General features: G+C 39.8%; 1 protein-coding gene across 1 annotated transcript in view; it reads left to right on the top strand.

Annotated features, from left to right (window-relative positions):
- b4galnt4b (beta-1,4-N-acetyl-galactosaminyl transferase 4b) overlaps window positions 1-17,130 on the top strand; it is a 151,269-nt gene that overhangs the window by 101,556 nt on the left and 32,583 nt on the right. The window contains exons 9-10 of the mRNA XM_022665248.2: window positions 2,911-2,989; window positions 16,195-16,261. Coding sequence (XP_022520969.2) covers window positions 2,911-2,989; window positions 16,195-16,261 — 146 coding nt within the window. The remainder of the gene's footprint in view (window positions 1-2,910; window positions 2,990-16,194; window positions 16,262-17,130) is intronic.

Below are 17,130 nucleotides of genomic sequence, written 5' to 3'. Positions count from 1 at the left end.
TTTGAGTGAAGATTAAAAGGTTACAGAGAAGATTTAGCTTCAGTTTTTAAAACCTTATTCTGCGTTTTCTTAAAAAGGCGGCGTTACGCTTTGGAATTAAGTGATTGACAACCTGGGCTGGGTTATATGGAGTTGCGAGCATCCTTTATCACTAGTGATGCTTCCTCTGATACATGTGAAGTCAGACTCCGCCTCTTTTTCAACTTCAGCCAATCAATAAACAGCATTACTGTGCACTCGGAGGAAAGCGCTGGATCTTAAGCTTTTATACATCAGCTAACAGTACCAGTACCAGTATCAACCAGTATCACCATGTACTGTACTGTCTCTCTCTCTCTCTGACTCCGGCTACTGATGGAGAAACAGCATCATGTTCTAATGTACTCTCTCTCTCTCTCTCTCTCTCTCTCTCAGACTCCGGCTACTGATGGAGAAACAGCATCATGTCCTAATGTACTCTCTCTCTCTCTCTCTCTCTCAGACTCCTGCTGCTGATGGAAAAGCAGTATGACCTACTGTACTCTCTCTCTCTCTCTCTCTCTTTCTCTCTCTCTTTCTCTCAGACTCCAGCTGCTGATGCAAGAGAAGCAGCATGACCTACTGTACTCTCTCTCTCTCTCTCTCTCTCTCTCTCTCAGACTGCTGATGGAGAAACAGCATGACCTACTGTACTCTCTCTCTCTCTCTCTCTCTCTCTCTCTCTCTCTCAGACTCCGGCTGCTGATGGAGACAGCATGACCAAATATACTATTTCTCTCAAACTTCGGCTTCTAAAGGAGATTCAACATGACTTAGACCTTCTGTAAACTCTCTCGGACTCCGGCTGCTGATGGAGAAGCAATCCTTGGATCATAATGACCAAACTTTTGACTTTATTGACATTTTTACTATATTTTACTGGTACTGGGACTTTATATCCGCACTCCAAACTGGTGCGAGGGACAAAAAAGAGTTGATAAATAGTTTTGGAAAGTTGAAACTTGAAATTGATCTAGCTTATTATTTATATCTCACCTTCAAACTCCCAGACGTCTTTGGCTCAGCAGAGTGTCTGAGCTGTGCACTCGTTCAATGCATCATTGATACAAACGATCAGGAGAGACAGTGTCTGGAGAGCTGAGTGTCTGAGAGATGTAGCTGTGCTGTTTTTATACAGCCTTCAGTGCTTCAATACAATCTCACATTTTTAAAGCACAAGGCTTTAAAGTGATGGTTATTAAAATTGACATTGTTCCAGATGCAGTTCATTTCTCTGGTCATGGTCTGGATATAAATAACGTATTGGCACAACTGTTCATTCATTGTTTCTTACAAAATCAATAATATTAATACGATTTTAGGACTTTAAGAGTGCAGCGTGATGTTGTCAGGTGATGAATGGTATAAACCAATAGGGAGTCGGAATGGTACATGTTTATACTTCTCATCCAATCACAATCAGATTCACTCTATCTGTTTGGAGAGATTTATCTGGATAGAGGTTTAATTGAACAATGAAGCTGAAGTGAAATAGGAGCAATGAGGATATTTTTTAAGTGTAAGGAGTAGAAAGTTCAGATAATTGTGTAAAAAAGTAAAAATAATTATTTTAAGTACGGTATTTTTTGCACTATAAGAGGCACTTAAAACCCTTTAATTTTCCCCAAAATTGTATGAATTCTATCAGTCAGGTATTGAGGAGCAGTAAAGTCACCTTACTAAAGTACAGAGTTATACAGGAGTTACAGTTTAGTCTAGCAGTATTAGCATTAGCCGCTAACCACGCTAAGCTCTACCTCTTTCGCTATTCAGAGGTGAGTATATTGCTAATATCTCCCTCTTTAGGCTCCTCAGTGTAGTGCTCTCGGGCAGCATCAGTCACTAACCACAGTTAGCTGCTAATGCTAATGCTGCTGCACCCAGCCTTAGTAGAAATCTGGAAATATAAGCTTACTGTAAATAAACAGAAGTACTTTACTCACCCAAATAAACAATTTCCAGGAGAGAAATCTGTGAAGATTAACATCCAGCGCTTGTTTGATTGAAAGAAAGTGTTTTTTTTTTTTTTAAGAATTACAGTTTTGTTTACTTAACGTAGCTTAGCTTTACGTTTTACGAGACATGCTGAATTAGAAGGAAAATATGGCAACACCCCTGTTCCCTACTAATGTTGCATAATACGCCTTATAATCCGGTGCACCTTATGTATGAAAATAGATCAGAAAATAGACATTTATTGAAAGTGCACCTTAAAATATGGTATAGATAACCAACATTTCTACTTAAGTGATGTAAAGAAGTGTTTGTATTTCATTGCTTAACACTTCTGGTTGGTTTGTGTGTTAGTATTAAAGTTAAAGTGCTAGACTAGTACTGTCTGTGTGTGTGTACTCTACTTTGTGTGTGTGTGTCGCCAGCAATTAATTGGTTGGATATTTGATAGTTTTTCGAGAATAAACAGCAGGTTGAGATGAGAATTTAAGGTGGAATGATGGGATTTCATTGCCCAGCGAATTGTGACAAGATGCCCTTAAAATCCAGTTTTGAGTTTTGAGTAGCTTCATGCTTTTCTTAAATGATCGCATTTCGCATCGATAACGTGAAATCCAACAGTGTTATCACAGAGCATTTTTTACACACACACACACACACACACACACACGGTTGATGATGTCGGGGGGGTGTGTCCGGAGCCGGTTCCGGTCCAGAGAGGGCGCTGAGCAGATGGTAGTGTTGTGTTCTTTGTGTCTGGGCTCTCAGGAGACCTTGTTCCTGACAGAGTACTTAACCCAGCATGTGTCCCCATACTGATCCAGAGACCAACCTTCAGCACTGTCCTCTACCTGCTTACCTCCCAGACTCCGCCCCCTTTACCTGTCTACTGCCCTGACATGTTCCTTCCTTTCCTCTCTCTCTCTCTCTCTCCTGCAGTCTGATGTCCTCCAGGCGATACTACTTTGAGATTTTACACAAGCAGGATGATAAGGGCTCGGACCACGTGGAGGTCGGGGTAAGTTAAAGTTTTAGAGATTGACTCGAGTCACTGCAGTCACTAAAATCCTTTAGACTGACTCCTTTTAGACACCAGTTCTGGAAATGTAATATACTTACATGTATTTACATGTATGACATTTTCTTATATATGGCCATATAAAATAATTAAATCAAGTATGTTCATGTGCAAACTATACATGAAACCTATTCAAATTAATTTGAACTAAAAGTGAACTATTCCATATACTGTGTGAAATAAATATTACATATACAATTCTGGAAAAAAATAAAAGAGTTTCTTTGATTTTAGCAAATTAAAAACCTCTGGAATATAATCAAGAGGAAGATGGATGATCACAAACCATCAAACCACCAAACTGAACTGCTTGAATTTTTACACCAGGAGTAAAGCAGCATAAAGTTATCCAAAAGCAGCGTGTAAGACTGGTGGAGGAGAACATGATGCCAAGATGCATGAAATTAAAACTGTGATTAAAAACCAACCAGGATTATTCCACCAAATATTGATTATTTCTGAACTCTTAAAACTTTGTAAATATGAACTTGTTTTCTTTGCATTATTTGTGTGCCTCTTTTTACACAAGTTATAATAACACTCTCACATAAAGATAAGGTTCTCACCAGCTCTGTTCTTACCATTTTTAGACTCTTTCAGATTGAGCTGTTTAAGGGCTTTTATCACTTTTATGCAAATAAGCTATTGCTGGCCACTCCCTTTGTTTACACTGAGCGTAGTTCATGTTTAACTGTAATGGAAACACAATAAAGTTCTCCCTCATCTGCTAACTTTCCAAGGACAGTTGGGACAGATCCCTCCCTCAGACGAAGTCTACTGGCTAATCCTGCTGTGTACTGTCTGAGTTTCTCAACCAGCAAACTGAAACGGAAATGTTTCTTCAACTGTTCTAGTGGGTGGGGCTCTGGTGGGGGTTGATGGGGCGAGGGGTGGAGCCAGGGTGGTTATATGCAGGTTTCCTTATTGTGACATCACAATAAGGGAGGAGCCATCTAATTCCAGCATATCTTATAAAACAATCCAGCATAGTTTATGACTGTTTAATGTGAAATTAATATACAACCTTTCTAATATATTATTCGTTCAAAGATCTGTTGTTTGCTCTCTTTATTTTCTTTATATTATTAAAAGTATAGGAATCATTGGAGCAAAACCTTTAGGTTCTTCAAATTTTAGAAGGTTCTTCACCGTCGTCCATTTCTTTAGCAAACTGACTCATCAGAGAACCATGCATTAAAAAATTCATTCATATTTTAATAGTGGTTCCTCTATGGCATCACTCTAAAATGTCTTTATTTAGTTTCTTTTTTTTGTTTGTTTTCTGTCTGTAAGAGCTGCTAAAGCACTAAAGCGGAGTTGAGAGGTTTCTGCAGGAGCTGCTGCACCTTATTATTTCAGCTCTGTTCCAGAGGAACGCCTCACATAAACAGCTTTTCCATCTGCATTTATAAAGTTATTTTATAATAAGCTCAGAGTGAAATAAACACCCTGAATACCTCATAACCCGACAGCTCAGAGTGCTTCAGCTTCCTCTGCTTTTATCCTGTAAAAGCGTCATTTATTCTCTTACTTCTTTCTTTTCTCTCTATACCTCTCTCTGTCTTTACCTTATTCACTCTGTCAATTATCATACTGTCTTACTCTCACTGTGCCTCATTCTCTCATTTTCTCTCTCTACCTCATTCTCTCTTTACTATATTCTGATTCTCTATCTATTTCTCTCTATCTCATTTTTCTTCTGTCTTTCAGTCTCTCACGCTACATTTCATTATCTCATTCTCTTTATACCTCATTCTCTCTCTATTTAATTATCTCTATCTAAATCTCTTTCTATCTCATTCTTGTTTTATCTTTCAGTCTCTCACTCTGCATCCCTTTATCTCATTCTCTCTAGACCTCATTCTCTATCTCATTCTCTTTCTAGACCACAATCTCTCACTATATCATTCTCTCACTGTTTACCTCTTTACTATATTTGCTAAGTGCGGACCACGCCTTATAGAAGTAGAAAAGGAGGAAGAAAAAGGGGAGGGAACTCGGGGAAATTTGGGCTGGAGTTCTGAACTGCGTGCTGAAGAAGCGTGCAGTTATATCCCCCCCTTTTTATTTAATGAGAAGTGGAAGAGTAGAAAAAAGGAGGTTGTTGGGGAGGAGGTGGGTTGCGAACTTTCGTCACGAGAGATAGTTAGTTAGGGGAGGTATTTATAGGACGGTTGATTGATACGGGGTGGAGTTAGAACGTAGAGTTCGGGCGTGGTCCTTCTCCCAAACTTTTGTTATTACATAACATCATTTCTGATTCTCTATCTATTTCTCTCTATCTCATTTTTCTTCTCTCTTTCAGTCTCTCACGCTACATTTCATTATCTCATTCTCTTTATACCCCATTCTCTCTCTATTTAATTATCTCTCTATCTAAATCTCTTTCTATCTCATTCTTGTTTTCTCTTTCAGTCTCTCACTCTGCATCCCTTTATCTCATTCTCTCTAGACCTCATTCTCTATCTCATTCTCTCTCTCTAGACCACAATCTCTCACTATATCATTCTCTGTCTGTGTACCTCAGTCTCCTCTGCATCTCATTATCTCATTCTCTCTCTACCTCATTCTCTGTCTCATTCTATCTTTCAGTCTCTCACTTTGCATCTCATTATCTTATATCTTATCTTATTTGCTCCCTACCTCATTCTCTTGTTCTCTCACTCTGTACTTCAGCCTCCTCTGCATATCATTATCTCATTCTCTTTCAACCTCATTCTTTATCTCATTCTTTCTCTGCACCTCATTCTCTCTTTCTATTTCTCTCTCTCTCTCTCTCACTCTGTGTACCTCCATTTCCTTTTCTCTCTGTATCATGATTTTTTCTGACATTACTTCTTTCACTCTCACACTGTATCATATTCTCTCTGTATCTCATTCCCTCTATCAATGTCTCTACCTCATTCTCTCTTTCTAAAGCCCCATCACGTTCAGTAGCTCCTCCATTTCCACTCGCTGTTGTGTTTTTTTAACGTGGATCTCCTTAGAAACCGTGGCATGCCCTCAAAGATGGCCGTCCGGATGGGACTAAAATTACCAGAGGACACGAAAAGAGTTCAGAGAAAAACAGTCGATAATTCAGCCTGTAATTTTTTTCTCAGAGGACGTCTGAGAAAAACGCGTACATGATCATTCTGGATGGGAATAAAATCACAGAGGATAAAAACCCCCATAAAAGAGAGAGAAAATTACCACAGAACCTCCTGAGAAACTAATCCTATTTACATTTTTCTCTCTCTTCTGTACCTCATTGTTTCTCTGCTCTCTCTCTCTTTCTGTGTTATTAGTTATAGGTGGAGAGGATTTGGGTCGAGAGAAGGAGAAACAGTGAATTTTGTATGAAGGGTTGGATGTAAATCTGCAGTTTCTCTCTCTCTCTTTTCCGGCTGGGTTACGGTAATTACCCGAGCTGAGTTACTACTCTACTGCAATACAGGAGCCGTCAGACGCTACACAATTTATAGAGGATCTGCCCACACAAAACAGGGCCGACCCATAACTCCTGACCCATAAACGCAGTTATTGATGCCGCCGCTCGCAACATAACTACATCCTTGAACGCTGCGCAGATTTCTGATAGCGTGATCATTACGGCCGTGGCCCTCCGGAGCAGCTCACCCTGCATTAATTCCAGGCTTTTATTAGCGGGAACGGGAAGAGGGAGCGCTCCGACAGAGAGAGGGAGCGAGGGATGGAAAAGGATAGACGAAACAGGGAAAGTAGAGAGAGAATTGGAGTGAAGATGAATTGGAAATGTATCCAGCGCTCTCTGCATTTAGCCCAGCCGTGCGTGAATGAGTCCGAATAGCTGTGACAGGAAGAATATCTGAAATTCAGAAACAGAAAAGCCGAACTTTCCTCATCCCCGAAATCCGGAGAGACGAGTAAAACAAAGCTACGAGCTTCAGGTTCACGAACTTTCCCTCAGACAGACGTGACGCTCATGTTTAGTGACTGGCGAAGAGAGGAGGAGGATAAAAGCACTGCTGGATAATGGATAGCTGCAGTTCTAATGTCTGATTGGCTGAGACACGATAAAAGCCACAGAAAAAAATGCTCAATAGACTCACACATGACTGCACACATCATTACTGAATACTGACTTAAAAGCGCTCTAGAATACCTGTAAACTGTATTTAGCCTGGAGTTGTTGAATAATGAGAATTCAGTATATGAGGAGAACTAAAAACAGGCCAATTTTGAAACCATGCACCTTGCAGCTTGATTTAGGGTGTGTCAGTGTTTCTTTGCTATTGTAACGATGGGAAAAGTACATCTTGCGTGGCTCGAAATGCACAAATGGCATGTACTAATTCTCTTAATTAATCATGGGTTTGTAACGTGAAATAAACCAATCAGAGTCTCACTTACCATTGCCTTTAAGAGCCAGGTGCTCTCTGAATTTGGCGTATTGCTATTTTCACAGCACAGTTACCTGGAGCTCCAGCAGCTTATTTACGGGAACAGCGATGTTATTTTATTTACTATTCTGTTTATTGTTGATGTAAAAGTTGGGTTTGTGCTGCTGTGTGTTCATGTGTGTGTAATAAGTGGGGGTGTACGTTCGGCTCGGCACAGCACCTGTGTTACCGAGATAGCGATGAACTTCTGACTGTTGGCTTCTGTCTAGGTTGTATTCAGTCAGTGGAGCTCCTGTGTTTTCTGTTACCAAGATAAACAAGCAAAACTCCAGAAATGTACCTGAACACAACTAATTTCCAGGGTGCCCGGGGTGTAAATATAGGGCTCATAAAATTTATAAACCCAAAATTCACAAAAACCCATCCCTCCAGAAAAGGCTTTAGTCTTTAGTCTGTAAAATACTGATGTGACTTCAGAAAAATATGGTGTTGAACCATGAATTAACTACAACATTAAAACCAGCTCCATATCTACATTACATTATGGAGGAAAGCGCTGGGTCCCCAGCTCTGATACATCAGCTAATAGACACACAGAGAAACAGTATGACCTAGTGTACTCTCTCTCTCTGACTCTGGCTGCTGAAGGAGAAACACTGTGACCCGGGATTGATTTAAATTCATGATTCTTGGGCCATAGAGACAGCACCTTAGTCTGCTAGATCACACTAGAGCTAGAGCAGTGTTAACTTAACAGTGTTAACTATAACTTAATTCTAAACAGATTTCAGTCATTTAAACAGCCCAGAAATGTTTTTAAACAAGCTCAGGTTTAACATTTTGCTTACTAAAGAATGTGCGGTTTAAATCGGGCTCTGGCTCATAAGGACAGTTAATGGGTCGGGTTGGGTCGGGCTCGGGCAGAACGTGCACGGGCTCAGGCTGCGTCGGGTCGGATTTTTTGGGCCGGATCTAAGCTCTAGACTATGTTAACTCAAATCGCAATACTTGTTGGATAAAAGAATCTTAAATCGGAGGATAAAGGGGTGTGAATTGTTAATCTGGTTGAAAGGACAGTAAGTAGAAGGTGTTCAGTGATCAGACCGGGTCAACAGGAAGTCTCCCCGCTGTTCGTCTTCCCCCGCGGACCCATCAGAGGAAAACGAGCTCATTTGTAAACTGGAATCATCACACGGATCACTTAAGCACTTTGCGAGAGTCTGGCTTTGATGAATTATTAATGGTGAAGTAAAAGTAACCTCCGGCTCTCGTCTCGGAGCGGCGCTGGAGCGAAGTGTGATCCTGACAGCTGCAGAGCGGGAGGAGCTGAGCGCTGAATTACTTACAGTCCAGAGTCCAGGCCTCGGTTTCAGGGCTTTCTGATCACAGCAGGGTTAGTGACAGGTCGGTCCTGCAGGACGAGAACCTGCAGACCCAGAATTCAGCAGGACACCAGGCTGTGATTTGGGTTTGGGTGTCCTGGTATCGGTGGGGTGATGCTCTTTGGTTGGGAAAGTGTTCAGTATGGACGGTTGGGTAACAGATTATGATGAAACTTGGTGAAATAATCAGAAATGCTGGGATCATTTATTCACCCTAATGAAGAGATTTGAGTTGCTGTTCGTTTAATCAACGATCATCACTTCCTTATCATCACCTCTTAATCATCACTTATTCAAACTGCAAGAAACTTTACTATTCACTTTACTATTCACTTTAGCAGCAATTTCTGGTCACTTATTGCTAAACTTGAGCTTAGAGTTCATTTCCCTGGTCAACTATTGGTCTTCCTTTCCTAGGGCAGTCCTGATGAGAGCCAGTTCCATCATGATGTTTTAATAATCCTTGGGACTGCACTTTTAAAGAGGATACTTTTAAAGTTCTTAAACATTTTCAGATTGACTGAAAATAAATTTTTTGCTAACCTAATTGAGTAATTCTTGCCATTAACTGTTAAACCAACTCTACCTCTACACAATATACATATAGAGGGCAAGAAAATCAAGTAATTAACTCTTGATGATTTCAGCACAGCTGTTAACTGAAAGCCTGAATTCCAGGTAAATTTCCAAGATGGTCAAAGCTGTCTTCTAAGCAAGAGGTGTTACTTTGAAGAGCCTAAAATATAAAACATGTTCTGGATAGGTTTTCCTTCATAGTTTGGATGACTTTAGTATTAATCTACAATGCATAACATTTTAAATAATAGAAAAAAAAACTGAATTTAAGGTGTTTCTGTACCTTTTGTGTATGATTTCCTGCATGATGTACAAGCAAATGGGAAGCTGAGAGAAAAAGAAAAATTAATCAAAGCCATTATGGCACAAATATTGCCCATAGCCAGTACAAACATTTGGAATGTCCTGAAGAAGAAAGTCGTCACTGGTGTACTTAGTAACAGATGTCAAACAGGTAACCACAGCAGTTAATGACAGAAACATTGCGACAACAGTTAGGGGAACAGGTTGGTCAACTTGAAGCATGGGAGCTCACGCAGCTCCAGCCCTGTTTTATCTCCTGTAAAGGGGGGGGGGGGGGGCAAAGAAGAGGAGGAGGGGGTTCAAAGCCAACAAAGCCAAGAGCTGAGCTGGAATGAATAAATTCATGTAGTGTTGGAGTCAGAGGAAGTGTTTCCAGGCTCCGTCAGATCCCAGGGAATTGGAATTGGCTCGACTGGCTCCGGTTCTCGGAAAAAAAGGCGCTAATTAGCCATGGCTAGCACGGGGAAATCATTTATTCAACAAACTCCTGAATTAATAGTGCGGCGGATCTGCTCGATTCAATGTCTACGTCTTTTTGGCCATTTTTTGCTCTTTTTTTCTCAGCAGATAAGGAATATTTGTACAGGAAGGGAAGAATGCTGCCCTACTTCTGTTCACACTGTGTGAAATGTGTGGTAATAAATGGTGGATTTCCATGCAGTAAGGGGGAATAGAACTGTACCTAAAACTTAGAACCAGAAAATAAATAGCATACCAATAAAGTTTGGCTTTAAATGAACTAAAATAGAATTAACTGCAGTGTACAGCCTATTGCGATGCTTATTGCTATCTTACATCTTGCAAACATTGTATTTTCACTCCTTTTTCCTGCTTTGTATTCTGGAGTTTTGCTTGTTTATCTTGGTAACAGAAAACACAGGAGCTCCACTGACTGAATACAACCTAGACAGACGCCAACAGTCAGACGTTCATCACTATCTTGGCGCAGCAGTGCACAAACCCAACTTTTACATCAACAATAAACAGAATAGTAAATAAAATAACATTGCTGTTCCCGTAAATGAGCTGCTGGAGCTCCTTCACAGCGTCAACCAGCAGCTCAATTTCCTCTGCTGAGAAGAGTTTGTTGGACACGTCCAGGTAGCTGCACTGTTAAAATAGCAATCCACCAAAGTCAGAACTCACCTGATCTACTCTTAAAGAGAATGATGATCAAGAGACACTCTGATTGGTTTATTTCACGCTACTCCCAAAATTAACCAAACCCATGATTAATTAAGAGAATTTGTACGTTCCTTTTGCGTTGCATTTTAAGCTGTGCATGGTGTACTTTTCCTGTCGTTACGATAGCAAAGACACTGTTTACACTGAACGTTTACCTCATGTTAGCGTTAGCTTGTGTAGCTAAATAGCAAAACATGAACAAGCTAGTTCATGCTTAGCTGCGATAGTAGCACAGAACTCATTTCTTACATCTCCTTCATCTGCTGACTCGCCACAAACAGTAGGTATAGATTCCTCCCTCAGACAAAGTCTGCTGGCTAATTTTGCTGTGTACTTTCGGAGGTTCCTAATCAGCAGAACGAAATGGCGTTTCTTCTACAAGCATTAAAAGCATTAAAACAGTTTATAGAAGCAAATGATTCCTGAATTTCATGTATTTTTTGGTGTTTGGATTGTTTATAGGGGCGGTTGAGACTCTAAAGTAAATAAAAAATCATGCAAAAGGTGATTTTTGGTAATGATTCCCCCTTAAGGTGTTTTTTTTTTTTGTCGCCTGTAAAGATACAAAGTTTTAACATAGCTTTGTTACCAAATATTATTACTACGCATGACTTCCTAATGCCTACTTTTTTGTACATTTCATATATAATATATTTAGAATATTTCATTTGGTGAATACTGTGCTATATTCAAAATTAATTATGCTTATGATATTCCACTTTAAGAGACCACCCACCCACCAACCACCAGCCTCCTGCATTATATCCATCCCATTCATACAGCATTAACACAATATACTGATCCTGACTGTAGGAGTAGCCTATTTAACATTCCCTAAAAATACCTTCTGATTATTTGTGTGTTCGTTCCACATTTCAGCCTCGAAGGATTGTAGAGAAGAGATACAGAGCAGCCAATCAGAGCAGAGTACTGAGAGTAATTTACATAAGTCTAAACAAAGCTTAAAACAGCACACTAACAGAAATGGCGTGTTTATGGTTTTTAGTGATATAAAGGGACTGGAAATGGACCCTTTATTGGAATTATAGCTGTTAATATACACTCCTTATATAACGTAGGTATGAATATACAGGATACAGGAAAATATAATGGGTATAGCATCCTCAGAACCACTCCTGATTCTTATTCTTCTTATTATTGAACCATTTGTTTATTGCAGATACATTTCAAATACGGGAAATTGTGTCTTATTAGTAACTTTGTTTAACATGGTTTAAGTCTAAGATTTTTTTGCTTATTTTAGGACTAATTTAATCAGTCTTTCTTAGAATTTCCACCTTATTTTAAGCAATTTATACTGAAAATTCTTGTGTCAAAATTTACCCCCAAAAATTAGATTTTTCCTTGATTTACCTCTTACTGCACTTATATTGAGACTTTGTGATTAAGCTTATTTTGAGAACTCTTACTAAGAAAAACATTGCTTACACCATTAGCAGATCATTTTCCTTAATACAATATTTCTATCTTAATATTAATCCCAGACAAATTCTGAAGCATCATGGGAACACTTCATTGTGAAAAAAAATCCAAAATAAATGAATAAATAAATAATATTAGAAGATAATTACCATTTTTTCATGTATTTTTTGCATATTTTTAACTGTTCTTTAATTCTAAATTGTATTTTTTAAATTATATAATAGTATTTTTATTATAAACTGCATAACAATATTTTTATGTACAGAAAATGTATGTTAAAAATATATAATATTTCACATAAAGTGTTGTTTTATTTTTATTTCAGTAGTTAAAACGTATAAAATCAAGTGTGTTCATTAAATCACAACACATTTGAAAAATCAGTGATTTTTCAGTCTTATGATTTTCCAGAGAAGAAAATTACAGGAAATACTAGTAAGATTTTACTGTTTTTCAGTTTTTTTACAGTGTATCATAGAAGCATGTAAAATAAGATTAACATGCTGTAATCTAATACAGTAAAAAACTGTTAAAATCAATTACAGTAGATATACTGTGAAATAACTGTATCCAGTAATTGCTGTAATTTTACAGGGCAGTTTTTTACAGTGTATCTGACAGGACGTTTCCGGTGATGATCATTAGGGGCGATGGGGATTTTTACTCGATGCACAGCGAGGTGTTCAGTTTTGGAGCGTGTTTGTTTTGTTTCTGAAACTCTCAGTGAAGCAGGGGATGACGAAACGATGCTGCTGCTGATGCAACGCCTGCAAAACGTTAGCAGCTCAGAAGCTGTGTGTTGTGTAGTTTAGAGATTGGCGTGTTTGTAGTTTTGATGGCTCCCGTCAAACCCGCCGTCTCCATCGCTGCCTTCATGTGTTTGAAGACGCCGGTGTGAAGCGCTGGGCTTGCCGGGATGAAAAACAGCATTTTAAACTGGCGTCACAGCGGCCCAGTCAGTACAGAACCTTCTCACAGCGGGGCAGAACTTAGTGGTGTTTCAGAAAGTAAAAACCTGAAGTGATGTGAAGATATTTATCCTTCACACTTTAAAATTAACCCCTTACAGCAGCCAGAGTCCGAGAGAGAGAGTACAGTAGATCATGCTGTTTCTCCATCAGCAGCCGAAGTCTGAGAGAGAGAGAGAGAGAGAGTACAGTAGATCATGCTGTTTCTCCATCAGCAGCTGGAGTCCGAGAGAGAGAGAGAGAGAGAGAGAGAGAGAGAGAGTAGAGTAGATCATGCTGCTGTTCCTCCATCAGCAGCCGAAGTCCAAATGAGAGAGAGAGAGAGAGAGAGAGAGAGAGAGAGAGAGTACAGTAGGTCATGCTGTTTCTCCATCAGCAGCCGGAGTCCGAGAGAAATAGAGAGAGAGAGAGAGAGAGTACAGTAGGTCATGCTGCTTCTCCATCAGCAGCCGAAGTCTGAGAGAGAGAGAGAGAGAGAGAGAGAGAGAGAGTACAGTAGTTCATGCTGTTTCTCCCTCAGCAGCCGGAGTCTGAGAGAGAGAGAGAGAGAGAGAGAGAGAGAGAGAGAGAGAGTACAGTAGTTCATGCTGTTTCTCCCTCAGCAGCCGGAGTCTGAGAGAGAGAGAGAGAGAGAGAGAGAGAGAATACGGAGTATTTAGGTTTGTTTAACACTGTTTTTAAGTTACTACATGATTCACTATGTGTTCCTTCATAATCTGATAGATCACTTCACTATTTAGTTACTGTGTAGTAAAGATGGTAATTGTTATTATGACAGTAAAATACTCAATAGCAATGTAATTATAATAGTAATGATTATAATTAAAAGTATACTGTAGTAGATTCGTACGGATGTTTGAGTGTACAGTGCAGGAGACCTGAGGCGTGATCCAGACATGTGTTTCAGAATAAAAGCTCAGATTTAGCATCAGAAGATGGTGAAGATGATTCTGCTGTACTGTTTGTTCTGACACTTTCATACTGTAATCCCAACAGGACAGACTGTCTGTTAAGTGTGTGTGTATGTATATGTGCATGTGTGTGTATATATATATATATATATATATATATATATGTGTGTGAGTGTGTGTGTGTATATATGGATGAAAGGCTGTGTAAAGGGTCTCTGGTCTCAGATCCTGACATTGTGCTGCAGTTGCACTCCATCGATTCCCGAAAGGCAGATCTGACCTTGAGAAACAGAACAATGGAGGGAATACTAAACACACCCCGCGCTGATTCTCACACAGACTGTGTGAATGTGTAGGTTCCTGAGTGTGTGTGTGTGTCACAGAATATATATATATATATATAAAGAGAGTAAAGAATATAAAGGTTGGGTTTATCTTTAAAAGAAGAAAAGCTTGTTTTCTTCTTTTTTCTTGGAAATTAGAGTGAGGTACGACAAGGTGGAGCGAGGCAGTGAAGTATAGCGTGAGGTAGAGTGAGGAGTGAGACTCACTGAGGAAGAGTGAGAGAGAGAGATGTAGAGAGACACAGTGAGTTAGAATGAGTAGGGTGAAATAAAGGGAGGTACAGAGAGAATGAGGTAAAGCAAGGTAGAGTGATGTTGACTGAAGAAGAGTGAGGAATGAGTGAGGTAGAGTGAAGAAGAGTTAAAAAGACTGAGGAAGAGTGAGGTAGACTAAGGAACGAGTGAGGTAGACTGAAACAGTAAGGAATAAATGATGTTGAGTGAGGTAGACTAAGGGAGAGTGATGTAAAGCAAGGTAGATTGAGGCAGACTGAGAAAGAGTGACGTAAACTTAGAAAGAGTGAGGAATAAGTGAGGTAGAATGAAGATAAGAGGAATAAGTAAGGCAGATTGAGGTAGAGTGAGGAATGAATGATGTGGAGTGAGATAAAATGAGGTAGACTGAGGAAGAGTGAGGTAGACTGAGGAAGAAAGGTAGACTGAGGAAGAGTGAGGTAGACTGAGGAAGAATGAGGAAGGAATGAGTAAAATAGAGTAAGGGAGACTGAGGAAGAATGGAGCAGAGTGAGACAGAGAGATGTAGAAAGACAAATTAAGTTAAAGTGGGGTAGAGTGAGATAAAGGGAGGTAAAGTGAGTTAGAGGTACAGTGATAGTACCTCTAGTACCTGATAGTGATAGATTACAGGGTAGGAGCACAGTTCTGCTCTAAATATTACAATGCACACAACATTATGGGGGACATACCAGAGTTCAAAAGAGGACAAATTGTTGGTGCACGTCTTGCTGGAGCATCTGTGACCAAGACAGCAAGTCTTTGTGATGCATCAAGAGCCACGGTATCCAGGGTAATGTCAGCATACCACCAAGAAGCACCAACCACATCCAACAGGATTAACTGTGGACGCTGTAAGAGGAAGCTGTCTGAAAGGGATGTTCGGGTGCTAACCCGGATTGTATCCAAAAAACATAAAACCACGGCTGATCAAATCACGCAGAATTCAATGTGCACCTCAACTCTCCTGTTTCCACCAGAACTGTCCGTCACCACAATCAATTATTGTGCTCTAAAACCAGGTGTTTCAGTTTCAATGTTCAACACCTGTGTGTAGCTGTAAATAGAGAGAAAGGGAAGGAGGTAGAATCTGCTTTAGTCTCGAAACAATCTCAATATCACTCCCGGCGTTCACTAAACACAGCACAGTGCTGATAGAAACGTTGTAGGCTTCGCTGAAGACGTATGCGTGTGTGTGTGTGTTTGTGTTTCTGGGCAGTGTAATTACAGTTTTTTGTTCTGGAGCTGGTAAATGACCTGTCGGGTGTGATGGTGGCGAGGCTAAGAGGAAGTGATGTCGTAATTGCGGAGCCTCTTTAGAAGAATTGCAGCCTGTCTGTCTAACAGCTATTTTAAGTGCCGGTACACATATTCTCCCTCTCTCTCTCTCTCTCTTTCTCTCTCTCTCTCTCTCTCTCTCTCTCTCTCTCTCTCTCAGTGGAGGCCCTTTCTGCCTGGACTGAAGTACGATGTCATCGACTCCGCCTACATCTCTTTATACACAGGTAGGTAATTGTACCTAAATCTTACAGGATGGAAATAATAAACGTGTCCAGCTGTCCTTTAAACGTTTATTTTTATCTATAAATCAACGTTGAATTCGTTTTTGAATTTGAAAAAGTACACAGGCTGATTGCTGTATTATACTGAAGAACCTGGGTTTTGACATAAGTAACAATGCCTGATTGCTATATTATACTCAGCAACCAGGGTTTTGAAATAAGTTACACAGGCTAATTTTCATATTTTACTCATCAACCTGGGTTTTGGCTTAAGTGAAATGAACTATATGCTTTCTTATACTCAGAAACTGGGGTTTTGGCTTAAGTAATAAGGGCTGATTGCCATATTATACTCAGCAACCTAGGTTTTTGCATTAGTGACACAGGTTAATTGCCATATTATGCTTAGCAACCAGGGTATTGGCGTAGATGATACGGGCTGATTGCTGTAGTATACTCAGTATCCGGGTTTTGGCATAAGTAATATGGGCTGATTGCTATATTATACTCAGCAACTGGGGTTTTGGATTGAGTAGCACATGCTAAATGCTTTATTATACTCAGCAAGCAGGGTTTTGTCTTAAGTAAAATGAACTGAATGCTGTATAATACTCATCATCTGGATTTTTGCATTAGTGACACAGGCCAACTGCTTTATTATACTCGGTATCCAGGGTTTTAGCTTAAGTGATACGGGCTGATTGCCATATTATACTCAGCAACCAGGGTTTTGGCTTCAGAGAAAGGAACTGATTGCTGTATTATACTCGGTATCCGGGGTTTTGCTGTGACACAGCTTATTGCTGTATTATACTGAGCAACCTGGGATTTTGGATGAACTGATACAGGTTGATTGTCGTATTATACATGGT

Source organism: Astyanax mexicanus, chromosome 23, assembly GCF_023375975.1.
Source record: "Astyanax mexicanus isolate ESR-SI-001 chromosome 23, AstMex3_surface, whole genome shotgun sequence".
In the NCBI taxonomy this organism is placed as follows: domain Eukaryota; kingdom Metazoa; phylum Chordata; class Actinopteri; order Characiformes; family Acestrorhamphidae; genus Astyanax; species Astyanax mexicanus.
The sequence above is the reverse complement of the archived record's forward strand: the minus strand, read 5'-3'. Positions and strand labels throughout refer to the sequence as shown.